Source organism: Leuciscus leuciscus (assembly GCF_965113295.1).
Source record: "Leuciscus leuciscus genome assembly, chromosome: 16".
Classification (NCBI taxonomy): domain Eukaryota; kingdom Metazoa; phylum Chordata; class Actinopteri; order Cypriniformes; family Leuciscidae; genus Leuciscus; species Leuciscus leuciscus.
The window spans coordinates 19,094,668-19,117,407 of NC_138740.1; the positions used below are offsets into that span (position 1 = coordinate 19,094,668).

The following is a 22,740-nucleotide window of genomic DNA, read 5'->3' on the forward strand; positions in this document are numbered from 1 at the left end:
AGCATACGTCCATGTGAGCTGTTACGTTACTTTGCACGAGCATGCATAACTTTGTTCGACTGTCATGAATAACGTTATATGAAATGTCCATTGACATCAAGTACAAGTTATCCAAGCATAGATGAATCTTACCTGTCCAGGAGAAAATTAGCAACGTTGGCGTCTGTTTTAAAATTCTTCTCCGTTTTCAGCCGTCTCCATCTGTCAAAAGCATCTCCAATACAAATTCTGGTTTTATTTCGGACTTTGTCACGAAGAATTTCTGAATTGTAACGAGGTCTTTTGGATTTATTAACGTTAGACATTTTTATCCGACTAGAGTTAGGGTAGGTTAGAGCAAAGCTGGCAACCCGGATCCCGAAACACTACTGACTTCGTGATTGGTAGATGGTGGAGGGAGGCGCTTCAGGCCAAAACACAAAATGACAACATCAACATCAGTTGAGGGCTGCAAGTCCACTTTTTAAATGACAATATCCTAGCCATACTACTGTTGTCAGTGATATAAGTATTTGAAATGAACATGATTTCTTAATGTCTAGTGACATATTAGGGCAATTTTATGATTAATTGAAATATATTTCTTACATACGGTACCTTTAACATATTTTATTTGTATGTTAAATTGAAGAGAACTTGGTTAGGATATTGGTTTACTTGTGGCCTTTTTGAGCACTTGAGCTTAACTGAGATTGTTTGTAGACGTTTGAGAGGCTTTCGTATCGACCTAGATTTATTGCAATATTCAGTTTTATTGAGGTGCTCAGTTTTATTTTGATTTTAGAAAATAAACATGTTTGCTGTCTCTGACAAATCAGCTGTTTCTTGTTTTTCACTGGCATGCCTCTTAGATGTTGAGAACTAGTGCGTCTTTGAGCTTACATTCAGTACGAGTAAAATACTTAAAGGGATACTTCACCGATTAGCATTAAGCTTTGTATCAGTAGAAACCCGGTAGTATTTTCGAATGGCCGTGCTTTCCTCCCTCATGTCCCCCTGCGACGAGAGATTTCTGTATTGTGTGTCTGGAAAAAAACCTCAGATGACGCAAAAATCGTAATTTTGCGTCATCGGAGGCTTTTTTGGCCAGAGGCTAGAGTCTACAGCCAGTAGTACGAGCTAGTTCCACATGTTTTCAACCCGCCCATAGGGGGTGGTATCTCACGATAAAACTGCGTCTTTTCAGTTTCGAGTCAACTAGTAGCCTAGTTGTATCATTTCTTCCGATACTGCCCTCTGTAACTGGTAGGCGTGGCTTGGGAGTGGCGTAGGGCAGCGAAGCAAGTGCATTCTGGGAGTTGTTGTCTTTCATCCACATGAGCCAAAAATAAATTTTCTGGCTTTTCTCAGTCTAGAAGGCACCAACTTCTAAAATAATTTCACATTTCTACTACATAACATCAACAATTTTGTTTCTACACATTCATCTTTCCAGCGGTGAAATATCCCTTTAAGTACTGTTAAAATCAGATACTTTTACTCAAGTCGTATTGGAACTGGTGACTTGTAACTTTTAATGGAGTAATTTTAGCAGTAAGGAATCTGTACTTTTTCTCAAGTATGGTTTTCAGGTACTCTTTACACTCCACCAGCTTCATCAAATATGAGTTTGGTCGGCCAAGTAGTCCTGCCCACCACTGAATGTTGGGCTGCACAAAAGTGTTGACTGGTTAGCATTGGCGAATTAGCCAAAAAGCATCTTTCTCCATTGCTAGCCGTTTGAAAGTAGCCATGTATTCTGGTGGGGTGTACTAGAATATGTTTTCATGCTTGATTGTTAAAAAAAATCATTATTTTTCACATAATTTACAATATTACAGCATCTTTCTCCATTGCTAGCCGTTTGAAAGAAGCCATATATTCTGGTGGTCTTCTTTTAAAGGTGTCCTATTATGTCTTGTTTTTGGGGTGTACTAGAATATGTTTTCATGCTTGATTGTTAAAAAAAAATCATTATTTTTCACATATTTTACATTATTACAGCACCTCTTTCTCCAGTCTGGCTCGAACACGCCGATTTAGATGAAGCCCCTCCTTCTGAAATACGAAATGTGCTGTGATTGGTTAGCTGGCCCAGTGTGTTGTGATTGTGTGTGTTGAATTTACAGTGTTTAGCATGTTCGGGAAATGTCCTGCACCTCCATATCTTCGATTTCTTCTCTAGTGTAAATATTGCGGATGGCATCAATTTCAAACCAATTCATGCCCGATTAAGACCCTGACAATGTTAACGAAGAAGAGGATTGTGTAGAACGGATTTCATGCACAAACTTTGCAAGCACGGATTTCACAGGAGGTTTCAGAGTGGCATGTTTGTAATTTTCTTTAACATTATAGATACGTTGTTATCCACCATTTAATCTTGATATTTGTCGGAAAACTAAGGTAATACAAACAGTAATCGATCACAAAACCATGGTTAATTTTCCTAAGGAGCGGTGAACCGTCTTACAAAAGCAAGAGCTTACAAAAGCTACAAAAACAAGCTGTTTTCCTTAAAGTTCATGTAAAGTGGATTCTGTTAAATAAAATATCTCACTTTGGAGTGGACTTTGAGCTTTGTAACCTTGCAGATATTTTTATGCTCAAACAGCAACATTACATACTAACTAAAGTTGAAAAAGTGGAAAAGCATAATAGGACCCCTTTAAGCTTCAGTTGAAAAGTTCAGTTGAAAAGTTGGCTTCTGAATAATTTCAGAAAGTGGAAAAGCATAATAGGACCCCTTTAAGCTTCTGTTGAAAAGTTGGCTTCTGAATTATTTCAGAAAATGAGCCCTGTGACCAACAAAAACACTCTTTACACCTTTTGTTCATCATGATAATCTTCACAAATGAACTCAACTTTATGAATTTTGAAACCTAAATACAGTTGCCAGAAGTAAAAAGCTAGGCTATAAACGAACTTCACCACGGTCAAATGACTTCAGTGTCACCACCACTAAGCTTCCAACAACTCTTTCAGTCTTTATTTAAAAAACCTTTTCCCTGAATGTTTGAGTAAGAATAGTTTGCAAGAGCGCAAGTCTGTGAAAGCGGACTAGAGATTAGATGCCGTTTAATGACCCTGACAACCTCTGTTGTCCCATTTAGCCACTTGTTTCTCAAGACAAGTACTGCTGTATTTTATGTCATAGAATAAAACGTGAAAATATCTTGAGCTTGTCTTAACCACCAACCTTATTTCAGGCATTTACCATAAAAACCTATTGACTTCAGAACAATGGAACCAGAATAGTGATATAGTTCACTATTCCCTACATTACTCCAATGATGTTCTCAACTGAATGAGTGAAATATGCTCAGTGTATGTATTCTCTAGCGTCTTACTGTTGAGTGTGCATTGGCTGTACACTCGTTATTGGGGTGCATTATAGGAGTGAATGAGTGCACTTGATAATGTCCAATACTATGGTTTTGGACATCACTATAAACAGCTGTCCCCTCAAATAATGCACCATTTAAGGGTATATGGGGCACTTTTGAACACAACCATAGTCATTGCCTTGGTATCTGACATGCACTTTTTGCCAGATATTTAATAAATGGTATAATTTCCATACAGAAACATACTGCTGTATTTTACTTTAATCCAAACAGCCATACCTTTACCATACCTGAATGAGGCATTACAAGTCATGTAGAAACAAATCGAACTTTTAAGGTGAAATCCAAAATGTTTGGGGACAAGACAAATGTACGAAAAGTGACCTGTACACATTTCTCCAAGACTCAAGAAATTGAGATGCCACCCGCTGTGGCACAATCAACATTGACAGTGGTTGATTCGAAACACTATTCAGGCAATGTGCATACAAAACCTTGGCTTGGTTTAGACATTATAAACATTGATTCAAGTGTGCACAATTACAACAATCACTTTTCCAAACAGGGGGGAAGGGGAGGGGCTTGACATCATGACAACTTTTCATTCCACTGCAATTCACTGTACACTGTCATTCCGTTTGCATCAGCCAGTGACATCATCAAAGAGGGCTGCCTAAAAACACTAAATTTTGACACTTAGAAATTAAAGGTAACATGTAAAATGACGGAGGACTGTTATGTCGTTGGATGGAGGGAGTATGTTACAAACACACGGGCTAAGGGGTAAAATGCCACATGAACATCTTCTGTCTCTTTGAGCCATTTGAACCGTTTCTCATGTCTGCCTTGCCATTTTTGGTTTTGGATTGGTTGATGTTTTTCCTCGGGCGTATGTGTCAGTTCAACATGCTCCTCAGTGCTACATGAAGTGCATCTGGAAAAAAAAGGCATCTTATTATCACAGGTCACAAGCAGAGGTACGTACAGAAGAACAGCCTTTAATGTAAGAAGTTAGGACGCTCTTGGACGGGAGTACCTGAGCTCCAGGGATTGGGGTGAAGGGATTGGTGGTGCGGAGGATGGGCTGGTTATATATCATAGGCTGGGGAGCCATCAAGGGCATTGACCCCATCTGCCCCACAGGAGGAGGAATCTATAGAGCAGTGAAAAAGTTCAGCATGAGTTCTCTTCGTTAATATTCTTTAGTTTGGAAGAAATTCATACTTTTATTCATCAATGATGCATTAAATTGATCGAAAGTGGCAGGCATTTATAACATTTCTATTTAGAAATGCTGTTCTTTTGAACGTTCTGTTCCTCAAAGCAGGGTTTCCCACATGGGGGTTCATGAGGAAACTGCAGGGGGTTCATGAGTTGATGAATAGCTAATAATTATATTGAATGTACAAGAAAAAAATGGGGGCTTCACGATAATTGCGATTATCAAATCAAAGGCTCCAGCTTAATAAATAACCGTAATGTGTTTTGGAGTGAAGCACGCAGCGATTTTCATCATTTATCAAATATAATTGTATTTATTTTACAGTACAATTGTATATTATAATTGTAATTTACAACCGTAATATATCTTAATTTTATAATTAGAGTTAAAACATACTACAACAACTACTACTAATTATTACTGACATCAGTCGATGTGTCGCTAAATTATTTAAATATTAACTTAAAAATCTTTGAGTACTTCAAGTATATATATTTTATGTCTAAGGGGTCCTGCCTCAAAGAGTCCTGAAGAAAATGCATCAGGGTTTCCACAAAATAATAAGAAATGTTTCTTAAGCACCAAATCATCATATTTGAATGATTTCTGAAAGATCATGTGAACATTCAGATTTGCCATTACAGGAATAAATTACATTTGATTTAAAATTAAAATAGGGAACAGTTTAAATTATAATATTTCATCATTTTGCTCTTCTTTTTTTACGGCATTAAAACACCTTACCGGCCCCATACTTCTGTACAAAAGTGTATAAAATAGTTATGTAAATATATTGAACCCCGAACATTATTAAGATGGCAAAATTATCAAGCTGAAACACGTACCATCCCATACACAGGCACTTGGGGGGTTGTCATCGGAAATGCAACCGGAGCTGGTGCCTGAGACAGACAGAAAAACATCAGAATTAAGTGTGTAGAAATATTTGTAACTCATTAATTTTGATAGTTCTTTGAATTTAGTTGATTCAATCATGTTTATGTACAAGCAGGACTTACATAGCCAGTATAAATCATTCCATTCTGTATCATTACAAAAACATGCAGAAGAGAGAAAGACAAAGATGTTATGAGAATCACACAGAAATTATTTAGTGTTGTATGTTGTACACAGGCCATGTCTCTTGGATTTGAAATCGCAAACATATTGTATTCAAACATATTATACGGAATAAGCAGACTGAAATTTTCCAACAGGCGCATGTCTTGAGCAATGAGTCAATTGCCATACCATCTGTGGCATCGGTATGGGAGCAGGGGCCAGGTGTGTGTGGCTCCAGGGTGCCGTCCCATTCATGGCTTTAGACTGCCAGTGGGAACCTCCAGACGCTTTTTTCTCCAAATGAGTCCAATGAACTTCTGGCCTAAAAAAAACATGTATGAATAGTGTAACAGTCAGACTGTTACAGATGTACACATTGCAATAATGATTGTTAATCCTAAAATATCATACGCTTTGCATAGTAAAAGCCTTACTTTTTGGCTGGGGGTCCTCCAAAATGTAAATCTATGACAGATAAAACATACATTATGAGCGCAGGGATCACGATCTGTAGTTTAATGTTTAATTGCCATAGAAACAAAATAAATGAGAAGACTGAAAGACTCACTGCCCACAAGATTGGCCAAGGACGAATCCAGATCATTAGTAAGTAATTTTCCTCCATTGTAGAACTGTGTGCCTTGACTTTGGACCTGCGAGGAGAGGGTGGGCTTCAAAAGTGCTCCTACAGGAAAGCCAATCTGGAAGATAGAAACAAGGCAATTATTTTTCAATATTAAAGCTGATAAAACTCCAGTTCAATATGCAGAGACAAATGTAAAGGGCTGGGTATCAGTTTCTCAATTCAGATTTGGATTTGATTTGATGCAATGCAGGGAAGTATTTCAGACTGATTTAAATTGATAACTCATCTTTTTCAACTATTCATTAAAAGAACATAAATCATAAGAGTCGTTCGTACTTAGAATGGGCCGCACTGTACGTTTTTGATTCACTGATAAGAACAGGTTGATAAGAGTAATTTATTCATAAATCGGACTACACTGATCATACTGTATGTTTTTGATTCACTGACAAGAACAGGTTGATAAGAGTCATTTGTCCGTAAATCAATGCACTGCTTGGGGTGTATGTTTTTGATTCACTAAAAAGAACTGGTTCATAAGACTAATTTGTTCGTGAATTGTATTACACTAGTCGTGCTGTATGTTTTTGATTTACTAAAAACAACTGGTTTATAAGAGCCATTTGTTTGTGAATATGACTACACAAGTCACGCTGTATGTTTTTGATTCACTGAAAAGAATTGGTTAATGAAAGTAATTTATTCGTGAATCAGACTACACTGGTTGGTTGGGGTGGTGTGATTTTTTCCCCAAAACCACTTCACCAGAAATCCTGCAGCTAATTTTTTTGGTTAAGGTTACAACGACGGGTAGGTTTAGGGATCAGTGTTTGGTGTAGGCAATCAGTAATGTGATTGATATGACCAATAAAATCTTAAAGGAATACGCCAGCGTTTTTTGAATAGGGGTTATTCACCGTCTCCCCTACATTTAGATAGGTGGGCAAACGCATTTTTGTCTCAGTGAATGCATTGTCTTAGTCTGGCAGCGCTAGCACTGCTACTTGGGCGCAGAGATAGCGGATTTCAGGTATTGCGTGATATATCTGCGCCCAAGTAGCAGTGCTTTGCCTGTGCTTCCCATTGACTGTAAAAAAAAATGGACGACGCCCCTTCGCTCTCTTCCATTGATGAGAACTGAAGCCGCCAGAGTCCCGATATGGCGCTGACATATTGGAACTTGAGTCTGCGCATTAGCGATTTCGGGACCAGACCTGCGCAGTTGTGAGCAGGAAGTAAAGCCGCGAAATCAACGCTCCGCCCTCACTCTCGCAGAATGCACTCAGGGAGAGTGGATTCTGCACACTTTTTAAAAAATTGATTGCAGTACGACAAGAGGCTTGTTAAAATAAAGTAAACACAATCTCCTCAGTCCTCCGAATATCCCGAAAAAATGTCCGTTGGTGCTTCAGTGACTACTTCGCTCAGAGAACCTGTCAATCACAGCTGTCAATCATGACGTTACACCACCGCATCACGTAACTAACTAAAAACCAACTTATTTTTGAAACAGACACTTGAACTTACATCAGCATGATAAAAACGACAGCAAATGAAAGAAACCACCTTTGGAAAAAAGATATTTGAAGTGTAATTTAATTGTTTAGTTGGTCTCACGTCCCGTTGAATAACACGGGGAGGCGGGGCTTATGACCTATACTAGGACCAGTCACCGGGGGGCGATCGAGACGTTTTGGCTTCACTTTTCAGGGCTTGTGCGGCACACTTGGTGCTTCCCCCTCAATATAGTCCCAAGTCAATATCTGCATAGGAAATCGCCTAGTCTTAATCTGCATTGCTATTTGTACTCGTTGTGAATACGCAGCCCACAAGAAGTAATTTGTTTTTTTATTTAAGATTTTTTTTAAATCACTTTTACTCACGACATGCTATCCGGCAACAAAGGATTCCATTCATTATGCTAAGCTAAGCTAGCGGTGGCGCTGCCAGACTAAGACAATGCATGCACTGAGACAAAAATGCGAGACGGTGAATAACCCCTATTTCAAAAAACGGCGGCGTGTTCCTTTAAGAATTGTCTGCAGGTCGGAATTTCCGCTGAACTGGTTTGTGGGGGAAAAATCACACGTTGGGGTGTACGTTTTTGATTCACTAAAAAGAAGTGGATCATAAGAATAATTTATTCATGAATTGGACTACACTGGTTGGGCTGTACGTTTTTGATTCACTAAAAAGAACTGGTTCATAAGAGTCATTTGTTCATGAATTGGACTACACTGGTGGCGATGTATATTTTTGCTTCACTAAAAAATAATTTTGGGATGGAATTATCTTTTGTTTCTGAATCTGTTTGAAAACCAGTATTTTTGCAATTTGTTCGATGTCGCCACAGGTCCAAAAACTACAAACTTTTAAAAGTCAATGAACTCATTATAAAAATATGTACAATACTCACTCAGTTGAGTCCCAAAGAAGTAGAGAATGTGCCATATAATAAAGAATTTAAGAAGAGCACGATTAAAATTGTATCAGAGAAGAATGCTAAAACACTCAGAATATAGAAATAGTAAACTGGACAGTTTTGGGCCAGTTTCATTACCTCCCCAGCTGTTGTTAGTGGCCGGTAGAGTGGTTGTCTGAGCAGGGGTGCTGGAATTATGTTGGAGATCAAAATGGTCATTGGTGAAGTTGTGCACACTGTTCAGGATAATGGGGAAAGAGCAATTAAACCTTGTAACGGGCACACAATTACTTCTGCAATTACTTTTAAATCATTTGTCTTTGGGAAAATGCGTTTGCTAAGTGAATAAATGCAAATATAGTAATACAGGGCAATGGTATTTCATATAGAAGTGCCACTACACTCGAAACACTCCAGAACATGTACCCGTTTGTGATGGTTAGATCAGGTGGACTGGACAGAAGCTCGGTGGCACCGCTGCTGGTGCAGCTACTGTTGGCACTGCCCACAGACTGCCCGCTGGGGGATACTGTCGGGGTCTGCATGCCAATGTCTTTGAGCTGAACAGCCTGCCGAGCAGAAATAACAGCATAAACCAACAACATTAATGCCGACAGTTTCAGTGAACATGTAATTGTTTGGATGAACATTTGCGAAAATGAAAATATGTTTCATGCTGTTGTGAAGTCTGCGCTCATTAGCAATTTGACAGAGAAATTATGTGACAAATGAATAAGATTAGATCTTACCTTTGCAGGCTGTAGTCTGTCACCTTCCACCTCCCTATGAATGCAAAAAGAGAATGATTCACTGGAACGTCTAATCGCGACCTGATACACAAACTAACAAATCAATCATGCAATTTAGTCAAGTTTCAGTGGGATCTGTGAAAACCTTACTGTAGGAACCACTATCATCATCACAATATTGATTATGAGCAGAACTGACATGCCCATTCAAACTGGCACCTGATTTTTGAGCCAAGTGGATTATGAATGATTTTTGAATAAAGTTGATACAGTTGTATGATTATTGTAGGTAATAAAAAGTTTTTTTTTTCTAAAATGCTGGGGCAGAAATGAACTTCTGTCATGACAACTCTCAGAGTGATTGGCATGGTAATGGATATGACAATGTTGATATATGGTCTTTGCGGAATAAATCTACTACACTGCTGCTGTTATTACTGCTGCTGCTGAGCAAGTACGGGACTTGCTAGTGCTAATACATACACAACATGCTGCTGTGAGCAAGACATGCTACTGCTGTACAATATAGCATACATGAATTACCCATAGCAGATCAATACAGGTGGAGCTGGGGAAGGTGGAGGATTTCTGAAACGCTACAGAACTGCTACAGCAAATGCTGACCAAATATTTAAAGGTTGAGCAGCGAGCTCATTGGCTACTGATACAGCAGGAACCAATCAGCTGTGCCTTATAGAGAATGATGTGATTGCAAGCAGATTGAGTTAAGGACCTATTAGCCTGCACCATCTAGAGTTTCATGACAGAACTTTGTATATATCTTCACTTTCTGATAAAAAAAATTTATTTTGAGATTTGTTTGTCTAAAATGTTTATGTGGCCTTACGGACTGAGATTTAATTGGGATACATTTTTTCTGTAATAAAGAGAATACTAAGTAGCACAAGTAACATAATCTTTATTATATGCAGCAAAGCAATTTTGTTTAAAAAAATAATTAAAATCATAAAACAGAGGACATATTTAGACCCTCACAATTATGTGTCAAGGTCTGTAAATTTTTTTATTTTATATGAGATATTTTGACATCTTTACAAAAAGGCAAGTTTAATTAATGTCAAATGGATAACCTCAATATTAATAAATAAAATAAATTCATTAAGATGAAAACTGAAGTGTATTGAAGGTGTAACGGAAGTATTTTTACACACAACTTGTATTAAAAGCAGTGGATTTCAAAGAGGGTCTCAAGATGACTTACAATTATTTACATTTTAATTTGAATGATGATTTCTAGACCTGGGGAAAGTCATGTAAATGAATAAAATCTTAAAACTTCACTGGCATTTTTATAATGAATATATACAGTTTTCTAGTTGTGCTAAAAGTAGAAATTGTGAGTGAAACACATTTTTTAAATATTGTGGAAAATGAGGGACCTTGGAATCGAAAAGGTTTAGAAAAACTGATTTAGAGTGATTCAATCAAAATGTTGGATGAGAACGGTATACATTTTTGGTTGCACTTTATTTTACAGTACGTGCATGTACTTACAGTGTACTTACCTAAGAAAATACTGGGTAATTTAAGATAACTACAGGGATTAAGGTTAGGTTTAGGGGTAGGTTCAGGGTTAGTACCTAGTTGTTACCCAGTTATAGTAATTACCTAGTTCTGACATGAAACTCTATAGACAGCGCAGGCTGCTAAGTCTTTGACTCATTTGGTAGCGATCACATTATATACATAGTACAACTGATTGGTTGCTGTTGCATCAGCGTCCAATGAGCTGCGGCTCAACATTCAAACAAATATGTTTGTTTGTTGCTGCGGCTCAACATTCAAACAAATATGTTTGGGTGTTGCTGGTAGCGCACTTTCAGAAACCCTCCCCCTTCCCCAGCTCCATCTGTATAGATCTGCTACAGGGGTTAAATCATGTGTGTTTCATGTGCAGCATGTCTTACATGTTCACAGCAATATCTGTGAATGTATTGGTAGTAGCCAGTCTCGGTACTTGCTCGGCAGCATCAGCAGTGTAGCAGATCTATTCCGCCAAGACCAAATACATTAACATTGCCATATCCATTACCATGCCAATCTCTATTACCATACCAATCTCCCGAGAATCGTCATGACAGAATTACTGTAATAAGTACATAGTATATACATGGGCAACAGGACTGTAAAATAAGGTTTTGTATATATGGAATAAGCATGAATACAAAGAGTACAATTCAAAGAACTTAGTAGGCAGTTGTATATCATTCCTGACATTTGTATTTGTCATTGACCCTTAGACAGAATCAAGTACCTGCTGACAGTAGAGGCCTCTTTCATTTTCTTGCCCTCCAGAGAAGCCAGATGTTGTTCCAGAGCATCTAAGAGACTGTTGGGAGCCTGGTGGTGAGGTCAAGAAGGGATGAGGCAACACAGGTTTTAGGCAACACAATAAACTGGTTAAAAGTAGCAGCAAAAAATGATCTAAACAAAACACACACACTCAAACATTTGCACCTAACATACTTCTAACTATGAATCGAAAAATAAGGAATTCATACATAAACAACTACATGTATATTCTACTGTTCTGTCTTTTATTCTTTCTCTCACACACTCATACCTTCACACACACAAAGGCTGCGTAACTAAGAGAACCTAATAGTGGTTATGAGTCTCTGAAAACAAAGGGGAAACACAACAGAAGTAATTTAAGTGGAAAGGGCTTAAGCTTAAAAGCTACACATGCAAAACAATATCTGTTTCCCATGCAAGTTCTCCAACAGGCCGTTTAAGACCTGTGAGGTCAACTGAGATCACTTGAGAATAATTAATACTATGAAAAACGGAAAGCAGACTGACCTACAAGGAGATTGTTCTAATCATGCACAGGATATAAACACACATACTGCACGGGTATCAAATGCCACAGCGGAACCTGCTAATCTTTGGTTTCCACTTGGATTTCTTGGAAATCAATCAGGAGTCAAATTTTAGCTATGCCGCTTTTAGTGCTGATTGCAATGTCTGCATCGACATTTTGATAGAATCTGAAACACTTGGAAGCCAAAGCAGGTTAACCAAAGAAAGGCAAACATTGAGTGAGACCAGTCCACGCTGCCAGTATTTTATGCTTGTATTGCAGTTTCGCCCCAAAAAGAGCAACGTCAATTGAATCGAAATGTCGGCCGAAAGGATTCGGCACGCGAGCATGTGCGTCTGTTCTTATACAACATTTGCCTTTGGGCCACGAGCTGTGTCCGGTGTACATGCCAATTCAGAGGAGGAAATTTCATGAATAACAAAAGAGCAGATTTCTCAGACGTGTAATTTGAAGGAAGACACAATAGCGGGAGCGTTCTACTGAGAAATCTGAAACATATGCAACGAAACAACACACTATTAAAGGAGAGATAAACAAGGAAGAGAAGTTAAGACAAGGGTTCTACAGGAGCAGGAGTATACAAAAGGCCGTGATTAATATCTATCTTACAGCAAAGAAAAGGCACTTAAATAGGACTTATGTGAAATAAGCCTAATCAATGGTGCTAATGATAGAGTACTTGAGAATAGAACGCAGGCCTTCTGAATACTGCTTCAGCTTAAGTAAACAAGGCACTCCTTCCAATAAAATGTTTTGTTGACATGGTTGAAGTACCACTTTGTAGTGTGCCAGCCCAACACCTTCAGGAGTCCCTGTCCAATGTAAATGAAAATGTCAAATATGCCAAATGGTGGCAAACTGAAGGGGGACGTCAATGCCCGGCACCCTGGCAGAATTGTTAAGAGACGCAGGAAAATCAGGTCTATATTTGGCAGCGCTGCTGACTATAAAACTTCGTGAGGTGCCAGGCAGAATTTAGTCCCCAGCTCCAGTTTTAAGGCATTCTTTTTTATTTGGTGCACATTCACTGTTCTACCCAAGAAACTATCCAAGCAGAATACCCTACCAGTACAGAGATATATGGCAAAGGTGAGTGCTTCCAGGTTGGGAGATGTCTTTATTTAGCGAGCCCGTGGCCCGCGACGTCAGACTGGCCACGTACAGCGTGGCAGAGATCATCGCACAAGCACCGTTTAGCCATATATCAATCCGTGTAAAAGCCGCCTTTTCGCTGTCTCTGGCAAACGACAGACCGTTCAAACGGAAGTCATTCATTTCCAATGGAAAATTGCACGGGATGCCAAATTTGCGGACTGTACTTGAATATTTTAACTTCTGCGATTAGACTGTATGCAACGGTTGTTGTGTATTCCAATCAAACTATAAGCACGACGTGAGAACTATCAGTATTTATTTATTTTACTAAATACTCTGTAGAATTAAGTCTGAAATAACTATTTTATAATTGTTAAACAGTTATTTACAATGATAAGCACTGGAACGAGATTTGTGGACAAACAATTATTCCTTCCAACCATAGTGTTGGTGAATAAGCGGAGGATAAATGCTGTTGCGCTCAGTCGTATGCGAGTGTCAGAGACGGTGAAAACGTGGCTTTTGTAAGTACAAGCAGTCAAATTTCTCATGGGTATATGCCAGTAAGAAATAGTGGCTTGAGGGGCAAGCACTAAGCTTTAATGAGACCTTAACTGACTTTTCATTACTGATCAAATGTAGCTATAAACAAGGCAACGGCTATCAGATATAGCACCTGTAAAAATTCACATAGACTATAGCTTTGGTACCCATTTACCTCTGGCGACAACAGAAAATGCAAAACAGCACATCTGATTCCTTGGGAGTGCGCGGGTATGGAGTAAGTTTCTTGAGGCCCCTATCCTAAAAGTCTGATAGATGAGGGGGAAATCAAAAGAAATCAGGGCTGGGGATGATGGTCTATGGGGTGAGGCGTGAATGAGAGATCAGGGTGAAGCCACATGAGAGAAACTGAGATGAAATGCACCACTAACCTGTGAGAGATCTGGGATGTCAACCTGATCAATTCCAACTTGCTGTGACACAAAAGAAAAGGAAGGGAGGGAGAACGGAAAACAAAACGTGAAACCAAACGGTAAAAAGAGAAAACCGAGGCACGTGGAGAAGGGAGAAAGAAGAATTAAGAAAAAGAGCCATTACTCCATGCAGTGTATGAGAAACAAAAAAGAGAGAATGGACGACTGGATGTACACACACACACAGAGACATAGAGGTTCTGGAGATGGTGTAGTAGATGATGAGTGAAAAGACACTTGTAGGTCAATGGTGAGATATTTACATGACTAGGTGAGAAACATCCAAAAGAAACACACAACTAATGTTGACTTTGGAAAAAAGACAAGAAAAACAAATGGCATACACACATTGTTATACAAAGAAAGAAATGTGCTCTTAAAGTCAACTTTAGTCAGTTTTTGGATAGCACTTCACCCTTTTCCTGAAGAGTCATATTATTCAGCCAGAAAGCAAAGTAAAGGATTTAACAAAAAGAGAAGAAACCAAACAAAAAACTCAAGAAGGATGTGCTTAGCATTTTTCCCCAATGTATGCCTCCATACACATCACAATAATGGGCTTTACAGACAAAAGTAAACAGCTAAATTCCAACCATCACACTGGCACAGTTGTCAAAAATATCAGGTGCCCGCTATTCATTCGTCTCTACAGTAGCAAAGCTTTATCTTTGAGGCTTATCTTATCTTGTCATTTATGCAATTGTTTATCCAATAGTTCCTAGGAGCCAAATTGACAACTGTGCCCGTATCCAAACTGCAAAACAAAGGTTCAACTCATCGTTTGCACATTAAAGGACTGTCGTTGCAATCGGGTCATAGCTCTGTTCTTGCTGTTGTTGAGAGGGACAGATAGATAGAGAGACTTTCTGCTAAGGCATGCAGTGCAGGCACCAGAACAGGCAGCATGAGGGGGGACCTCCGATACAGGTTCTTGGACCAAAAGGCAAGAGGGACATTTAGCAAAAAAGGGCCTGAATACGATGAGCCCAACCATCCCATGCATGGATTAGATCTGGAGATGTGTTACCTCTGCCACCTTGAGAAACTCTGAGAGTTTGGTCATCCTGATAAGAAACTTCTTGTATATTTCCAGCGCCTCTTTGCATTGATTCTTCTTCATATTAAAATATTTCTCTTTGAAGTGAAGAAAAAAGTCAATTTAGCAAGTTGCAATTCTCTTTGAAGTACAAAATATATTTTGAATACATATAATATATTCATATATACTGTAAAAGCTTCTGTGACCAACGGCTTTTGCGCTGCACACAAACTACTGAATTACTGAAATTACATGGAAACAAAGCTCTGAGGTGAATGTATTACCTAGCAGATTAATGACACCCTCGTTGTAAGCAGCAAAGATGCGGATAGAGTCCTTGAAGAGCAGCGTGAAGGCACAATTGATCACCCCATTGGTCAGTTCATTAGAGCTGGCCTACAGGGAAGCACAAAATCACAAATGTAATCAAAACATGAGCCTTTAAATGCCAGCTTGCTGTTTCTCTGCATTCCTACTAGGCGTCTATAAATCATCAAGCAATCTCAAGCTTCCAAACTCCTCCTGCTGTTGCTTCAAAAGCCACATCTGAAGCACCATAACGGGTACAAAGGGTGTATCTCAGTTGCTGTAAGGTTTTGATTGCACAAATTTGTGTTTTGTAAAACCACACTGGTATACAGTATACATTCAGGCAAGAGTCAACATAATGCAGGGATTTTAATTCAAAGGTTGAATTATGTTTAAAACAGGAATATTTGTCATAAATATCAGGTTAGGGAAGACTGTCTGAGTGATTTCATGTGCTTTATATCTTGTAATTTAGTTCAATTACATTTTTTTTATTCAAAATATTTGAATTTAATTCATATTTTTCCCTAAATGTTCTATTTTATATTTTTCTAGAGTGTTTTTTGTAAATATATACAGTATATATTTATAGAATATTTATAAACACACTATCATTTAAAATGGTATGGTATCGTAATATTTGTTTTGTTTTTGAAAGAAGTCTCTTATGGTCATCAAGGCTGCATTTATTTGATCAAAAATACAGTAAACAGTAATATTGTGAACTATTACTGTTTTCTATGTTAATATAAATTCAATTTAAAAAAAAATGTATTCAAAATATTTTGATTAAATTCATATTTTTCCCTAGAGTGTTTTTTGTTAATATATATATACTTATAGAATATTTATAAACACACTATCATTCAAAATGGTATGGTATGGTAATATTTGTTTTTGAAAGAAGTCCGTTCATTTATTTGATAAAAAATACAGTAAACAGTAATATTGTGAACTATTACTGTGATCTATGTTAATATATTTAAAAATGTCATTTATTCCTGTGATGCAAAGCTGAATTTTCAGTGTCACATGATCCTTAAGAAATCATTCTAATACACTGATTTTCTGCTGAAGAAACATTTCTTGGTTATTATTATTAAAAACAGTTGTGCTACTTAATATTTTTGTAGAAATCGTGATACATTTTTTCAGGATTCTGTGATGAACAGAAAATTCATCAGAAAATGTAAATGATATAGATATCTTTTGTAACATTATGGGCCCTATTTTAATGATCTAAGCACATGGTCTAAAGCGCACGGCGCAAGTCCACTTAGGGCGTGTCCGAATCCACTTTTGCTAGTTTAACGATGAGAAAAATGGTTGGCTCATGGTCTAAAAGGGTTGTCCCTATTCTCATAATGAGTAATGGGTGTGTTTTGGGATTTACGTGCGTTAAACCAATCAGAGTCTCATCTCCCATTCCCTTTAAATGGCAGTTGCTCTTGTGCCATGGCAGATTCGCTATTTACATGACGGAATTTGATAGTGGAAAGACTGAACGCGTCTCCAGAGCGCAAACGGATCTGCTCGTGCGCGAGGTAAAAGCTTGCAAGCAGATCATCTACGGGACCAGCCGGATTCATTCCACCATATCTTTATGTACACAATAATTAACTTTTACATTGTAATCCTTTTATTTTAAATATTTGGCATGTCTGTGTGCTGCTGTGCGTCCCTGTGTGTTTAATAAGCAGAGTGTACGCGCGTTATGGACCTGCCTATAGGCGCACATTAAAAAACCGCTCTTTAAATAACAAAACAAAAAATTACGCCATTGACTTTAGACCAGGTTTCAGTTGGTCAGTGGCGCAAAATAGCAACGCACCAACAATGCGTCTGGCTGAAACTAGCAAAAAACACTTGCATCGCGCTGCATTGTGCCGGGTGTAAGATAGGGCCCAATATGTCTTTACTGTCACTTTTGAGCAATTTAATGCATCCTTTTGGAATAAAAGTATTAACTTAAAAAAAATATATAGGCCTATAAATATTTTATACAATATTCTTTACAGCTGAAATGTCTACAATAGGCTGTTTAAAGACCATATTCCCATTGTGACATCTTAGCCCCTGACACTTTGACAACATGCTCTGCAATTGGGAACATATGTGTTTTTATTTATAAAGAAAAATGAGAAAAACAGCCGTGAAAAACTGCAGAAAAGGAAGGGCAGACGTGAGACAGACAGACTAAAGAACTGGTCCTGAAGATAGTAATCAGATGTTTATTTAAATCAGGAACACACTACACAACTTTCTGTTAATTCTGTCAACTCCGAACAGAAATTCGGCAACTATTGAAAAATCTGAGAAAAAAGTGTAGTGTAGTGTATTCCAGCCTTTGCATCATATTTACATCATTACACTATATATTACATCATAATTACACTATTCTACCAACAAAAATACTGACAAATATCATGCATTCTTGTTTTATTCCCACACAATGTTCAATTTTAGATCTGAAAACTGAAACATAGTGTATGTATTCTGTACCTCAAAGTCCAGAAGAGCGTCCAGCTGATTCTGAATGATAGGTAGAGTCTTCATCAGCTTTTCTATGCTCATCGTGCGCATCACTCCATCGGTCCTGCGCAGAACATATTGATGGTGTTAGGTTACACATAGTTGAAACTGAAAGGTGTGACCAGTGACCACAACTGTACACCTGCCGTTTCAAATGTCGCCATTTGTCTTATTTGTCTCATTATGGAATATTTGCCCCTTACCCTCTTTTCATCTTGGTGAAATCAACTGCAACGAGTCTGTAGGACAGAGCCCTCTCGGTCAGATACCTGCTGTAACGTCTAATGTAGATGGACATATCGTAACCTAGAAGAGAAGTTCAATGCTTTAGACATGCAGCATAAATCTGGTCCATGAATGCACTTATATTGAAGTATTAATTATTAAACATACCTTGTAATGCTCCTTTATCTACGAAGTTATTCAAGTTAAAGAGTGTGCTTCTTGATGCAAGGTACTGGATAAACCTCTGGATGATGAAATGTAAGATACAGACAAGCAAGTGAAGGGGGATCAATAAAGCAAACTGGGTAGAATAATAACAATAAATGCCTTCAGAAAGAATATAAAAACAAGAAATTTTTAGTTTCACAACTACCCGAAAGATTTAATACTTCAAAAATCTGATAGAATGGCCCTGGCAAGTACTGTTACATTGATTTTGTGACACTCTACGGTCCACTGAGAAAGTGACAAGAAGAAGAATTCAGCCAGAGACTCTTACCTCATTGCCGTACATCATAAGATGGTGTGTAGTAATGAGAGCTTTAAAGACCACCACCCAGCTTTGATTTGCTGTCCTCTCAAACAATGTGTCAGCCAAGTGAGGTATATTCACGTTCAGCTCATTGGTGCAGTGCATTAGATCTGTGCAAAAACACGGCAGGAACAATGACTGTACATGATCCAGAACAATTACATTGTGGTTGAATAAGTATGTGGGCCTACTCATTAGATGATATACACTACCAGTTCAAAAGTTTGGGGTCAGAAAGATTTTTTTTAAAGAAATTAATACTTACATTATTCAGCAAGAATGCTTTAAATTGGTCGAAAGTTACATATTTATATTTCAAATATACAATGTTCTTTTGAACTTTCTATTCACCAAATATCCTGAAAAAATGTATCATATTTCCACAGAAATATTAAGCAGCACAACTGTTTTCAACATTTATAATAATATGTTTTTTTTTAGCACCAAATCAGCATTTTAGAATGATTTCTGAAGGATCATGTGACTCTGAAGACTGGAGGTATTATGCCGAAAATTCTACATCATAATATTTCAACATGCTCTTGTTTTGACTGTATTTTTTGATCAAATAAATGCAGCCTTTGTGAGCATAAGAGAATTTAAGAAATCTTACGGATCCCAAACTTTTAAATGTATAAAAACAAACATTATATATGTGTGTGTGTGTGTGTGTGTGTGTGTTCATACATACACACACTTCCCAGCCAAAAAACAACAACAACAACAACAACAACAACAAACAAAAAAAAATGCTGTTTGGGATGTGCTGGAGGAGACTTTACAGTGCTTGAGTCTTGCATTGTCAATACAAGATCTTGACCAAAAATCTTGATGGAAATAATATCACAACATTTATTTTCATCAAGAGGTCTCCTCCAGCACATTCCCAAGACTGTCAATTAATTTAAGGTCTGGACCATTCTTTTACAATTTGAGCCTGATACATTTGGACATTGTCATCCTGGAATATGGCCGTGATGTGTCTTCCTACATGGTTGTTTAAGAAATGAAAAGCTACACACTCCAACAGTTAAGGTTAGAAGAAATGTTCCCAAAGATATCATAGGATAGAAACATAATAATCACTGAAATAATTATCCAATCATAGACTATCAACTATACATATTTGCCTATTTAAATCCAAACAGCGACTTTATTTTTGGCCAGGCAGTGTATAATTTATGCATATGGAACAGGTCTGGAGATTTTAGCTACACCCATTACTAACAGGTGCATAAATAAAATAAAAATATCATCCAATTAACTTAAACGTTTTTAGTAGAATCTGGTGTACCAATGAATGTGAAGTCCATAAAGAAATTATTTACGAGTGAGTCTTGTGAATAGCCTACACAAAGCCCAGACCTGAACCCTTTTGAAAACCTTTCGGATGAATTGGAAAGCTGACTACGATTCAGAGATGCTCTTCTGGGAGCAAATCCATGCATTCATGTTCCAGCATCTAGTGTACAGCCTTCCCAGAAGGATTGGAGCAGTTAGTGAGTACTAACTCACTGTTAACACCAAACCAAATGTTCAATAAACAGGTTGTTTTGCTCAGATGTCCACATACCACATAGATATAAGGGGGAAAAAATTCATTCTATAGCTTTGTACAATTTAACCAAAAAATATGATTCAAATTCAAAAATACATTTCATACCTACTATGTTTATCTGTTGTCTATTTCAGTGGTTCATAATTATATTAAGGTAAACTGCCAGAAATGAGCTCTTTCACCATGATAGAACAATCCATAGTGATGCCAGTCTGCTTTCTAACATGACATTGCTTGAATAGCGGTTACTCAAAAGTTACACTTGATTTCTCCCTAATTAACTGATAATAAAACCTGTGTCGGTGAATGCTAGCACATATTCAGAGAACACCTGCTACCTTTATTACTTTGTAGGAGGCTGGCAGTTTATTAGATCTGCAGGCTGCTTTCTTTATGTCTCCCAAAGGACATCTGCGCTGGACTCATTAACTGACAGCTTAATTGATAATCTGCTCCATTAATCAACTACACTTATTTATTATTAGTGAACTGAAAAAAGCTCATTTTGACCAGTAAAGGAAGGTGCATCCTCACATTGGTGGGTGTGATTAAAAAAAACTGACTGCAAATCCAAATATCAGTCATACCATGCCAAAATTAGCAATAGTATTTCGATTTCAGAATCAAATATCTCCGTCATTGTGACTCATATCTGTAAATAGGCTATAAATATCTACAATGACATTTTCTGCATTAACCTATATTTAACAAATGTCTACTTTAACAAATGTAACACAGCATATGTGATGCAATATGATAAGCTACAAACATCACTGCATTGATACTGCTGTCACCTTCAATGACTCAGACTAGGATAGCAAACACTGTAAGTCAACAATGGAGAAATAGCAACAACACCTTTAAAAACATGAATAAAGGTTTAAGTCACGAGCAATTTGCACCTTGCATTGTGTACGCGAGCTAATCTTCATCATGCTATGCCCTTGACATTGTATGTTTCCTATAAGGAATCATCAGCGTTAAAATCATTAAGTACACGTTGGCTACATAAGACTCTGCATAATTATTTAAAAAGCATCTGGTTGTGATATCTCAAATGTGGCATGCATAATATCAAACTGATTTAAATGTATTTCGAAATAAATAAATAAATAAATAAAAACGGTCATGAGGTCCCTGTCGTATGCAAATTGGCCAGTGTGTCAATCACGCATTCTAATCAGCATTACGGACTGTGAACGTGCCACGGTGACCTTCGGTGAATTGATGAAATGATGTCTATAATGGCTGTCAAGATATAGGCTAATTTACTGCAATTATAGGTTAGGTTGTAAATAACAGCAAATGATCGGCCAGCAAACAGTGAATCTAAATGGAAGCCGAAGCACAGTGCAAAACACAACGGGTGACATTTCGCTGCGTTTCCCCCCCTGCTTTAACCTACAATCAAGGTGCTTCTTCTTGGGCGCGCTGACTTCGTGCGTAGTGGCCTTGCACACGGCTTTGCTGATGGCAGATCCGGTCATGCTGTGCTGAGCCGCGGCGATCCGGTCCGTGATGGACTGTCCCGACATATTACGATTTTCAATAAATCGTCCCTCAAACAGATCTATTCACTGCAGGGGTGTGTGTGGGAGCCTGCTCCGTGGGTTTAGTCGGTCTTGCGGAGAGCGCTACCCTGATACGAACCGGACACGGGCGAGGATGCTCTGACATTCAGATAACGGCAATCACCGCGCGCTGAAATGATGACAATATAATGACAGATCGTGATTTAAATAGGCCTACCCGTTCAGCACGCGCAAAAAGGACACCGTGTTACTCGCTAGCCTCCGGTGTTGCCGGTTAACCATGTAATTGCTGTTTAAACGAAGCGTACTGCGAACGAAAATGGAGCAAAACCGGTTCAATTGGAGCGTTATTGATGTCTAGCCGCGGAAAATCTCGCCCTGATTCATTGCATGAGCGAAGTAGGTGCATCACGGAATTTGATACCAAGCATCATTTTCCAAATTCCTTCAGCGCGCTTTCGCGTTATATAGGCTAAATGCACGCGCTGCTGAGAATATGAACTATTAAATGGAGATGATCCCAGTCAGACAGTTGCAGCAGTGGTCCGAAATGGTGAAAATTCAGGATCTCGTCGATGACATCTTTGATGAAGCAACAATTCCAATTTCCTATTAACAGTCGGACGCTCCGCGCAAAATGGCAGTATCAGAATCAGGTGACTGGAGAGGGGGGCGATTGGCCTGTGTCAGAATATCTGGGGTGGGCACCTTAAGGTGGAATTTCCGCAC

At 38.2% G+C, this 22,740-nt stretch overlaps 1 protein-coding gene across 2 annotated transcripts; it reads right to left on the reverse strand.

Annotated features, from left to right (window-relative positions):
- Positions 1–969: 969 nt before the first annotated feature.
- On the reverse strand, positions 970–22,638 carry LOC309477607 (phosphatidylinositol-binding clathrin assembly protein). 2 transcript variants are annotated; one of them, XM_082140905.1, is made up of 19 exons: positions 21,885–22,638; positions 18,889–19,031; positions 18,558–18,633; positions 18,368–18,470; positions 18,135–18,228; positions 15,608–15,719; positions 15,312–15,418; positions 14,243–14,284; positions 11,643–11,728; positions 9,368–9,401; positions 9,045–9,187; positions 8,757–8,854; positions 6,179–6,295; positions 6,045–6,075; positions 5,800–5,932; positions 5,568–5,591; positions 5,394–5,450; positions 4,363–4,479; positions 970–4,260 (listed from the first exon to the last, which is right to left on the reverse strand). In XM_082140905.1, exons 1-19 carry the CDS (start codon positions 22,012–22,014, stop codon positions 4,246–4,248), a joined length of 1,662 nt encoding a protein of 553 aa, XP_081997031.1. In that variant the 5' UTR covers positions 22,015–22,638; the 3' UTR covers positions 970–4,245. The 2 variants fall into 2 exon arrangements, with proteins under 2 accessions (XP_081997031.1, XP_081997032.1); XM_082140906.1 differs by lacking the exon at positions 14,243–14,284 and having other exon boundaries at positions 21,885–22,637.
- Positions 22,639–22,740: the final 102 nt, after the last annotated feature.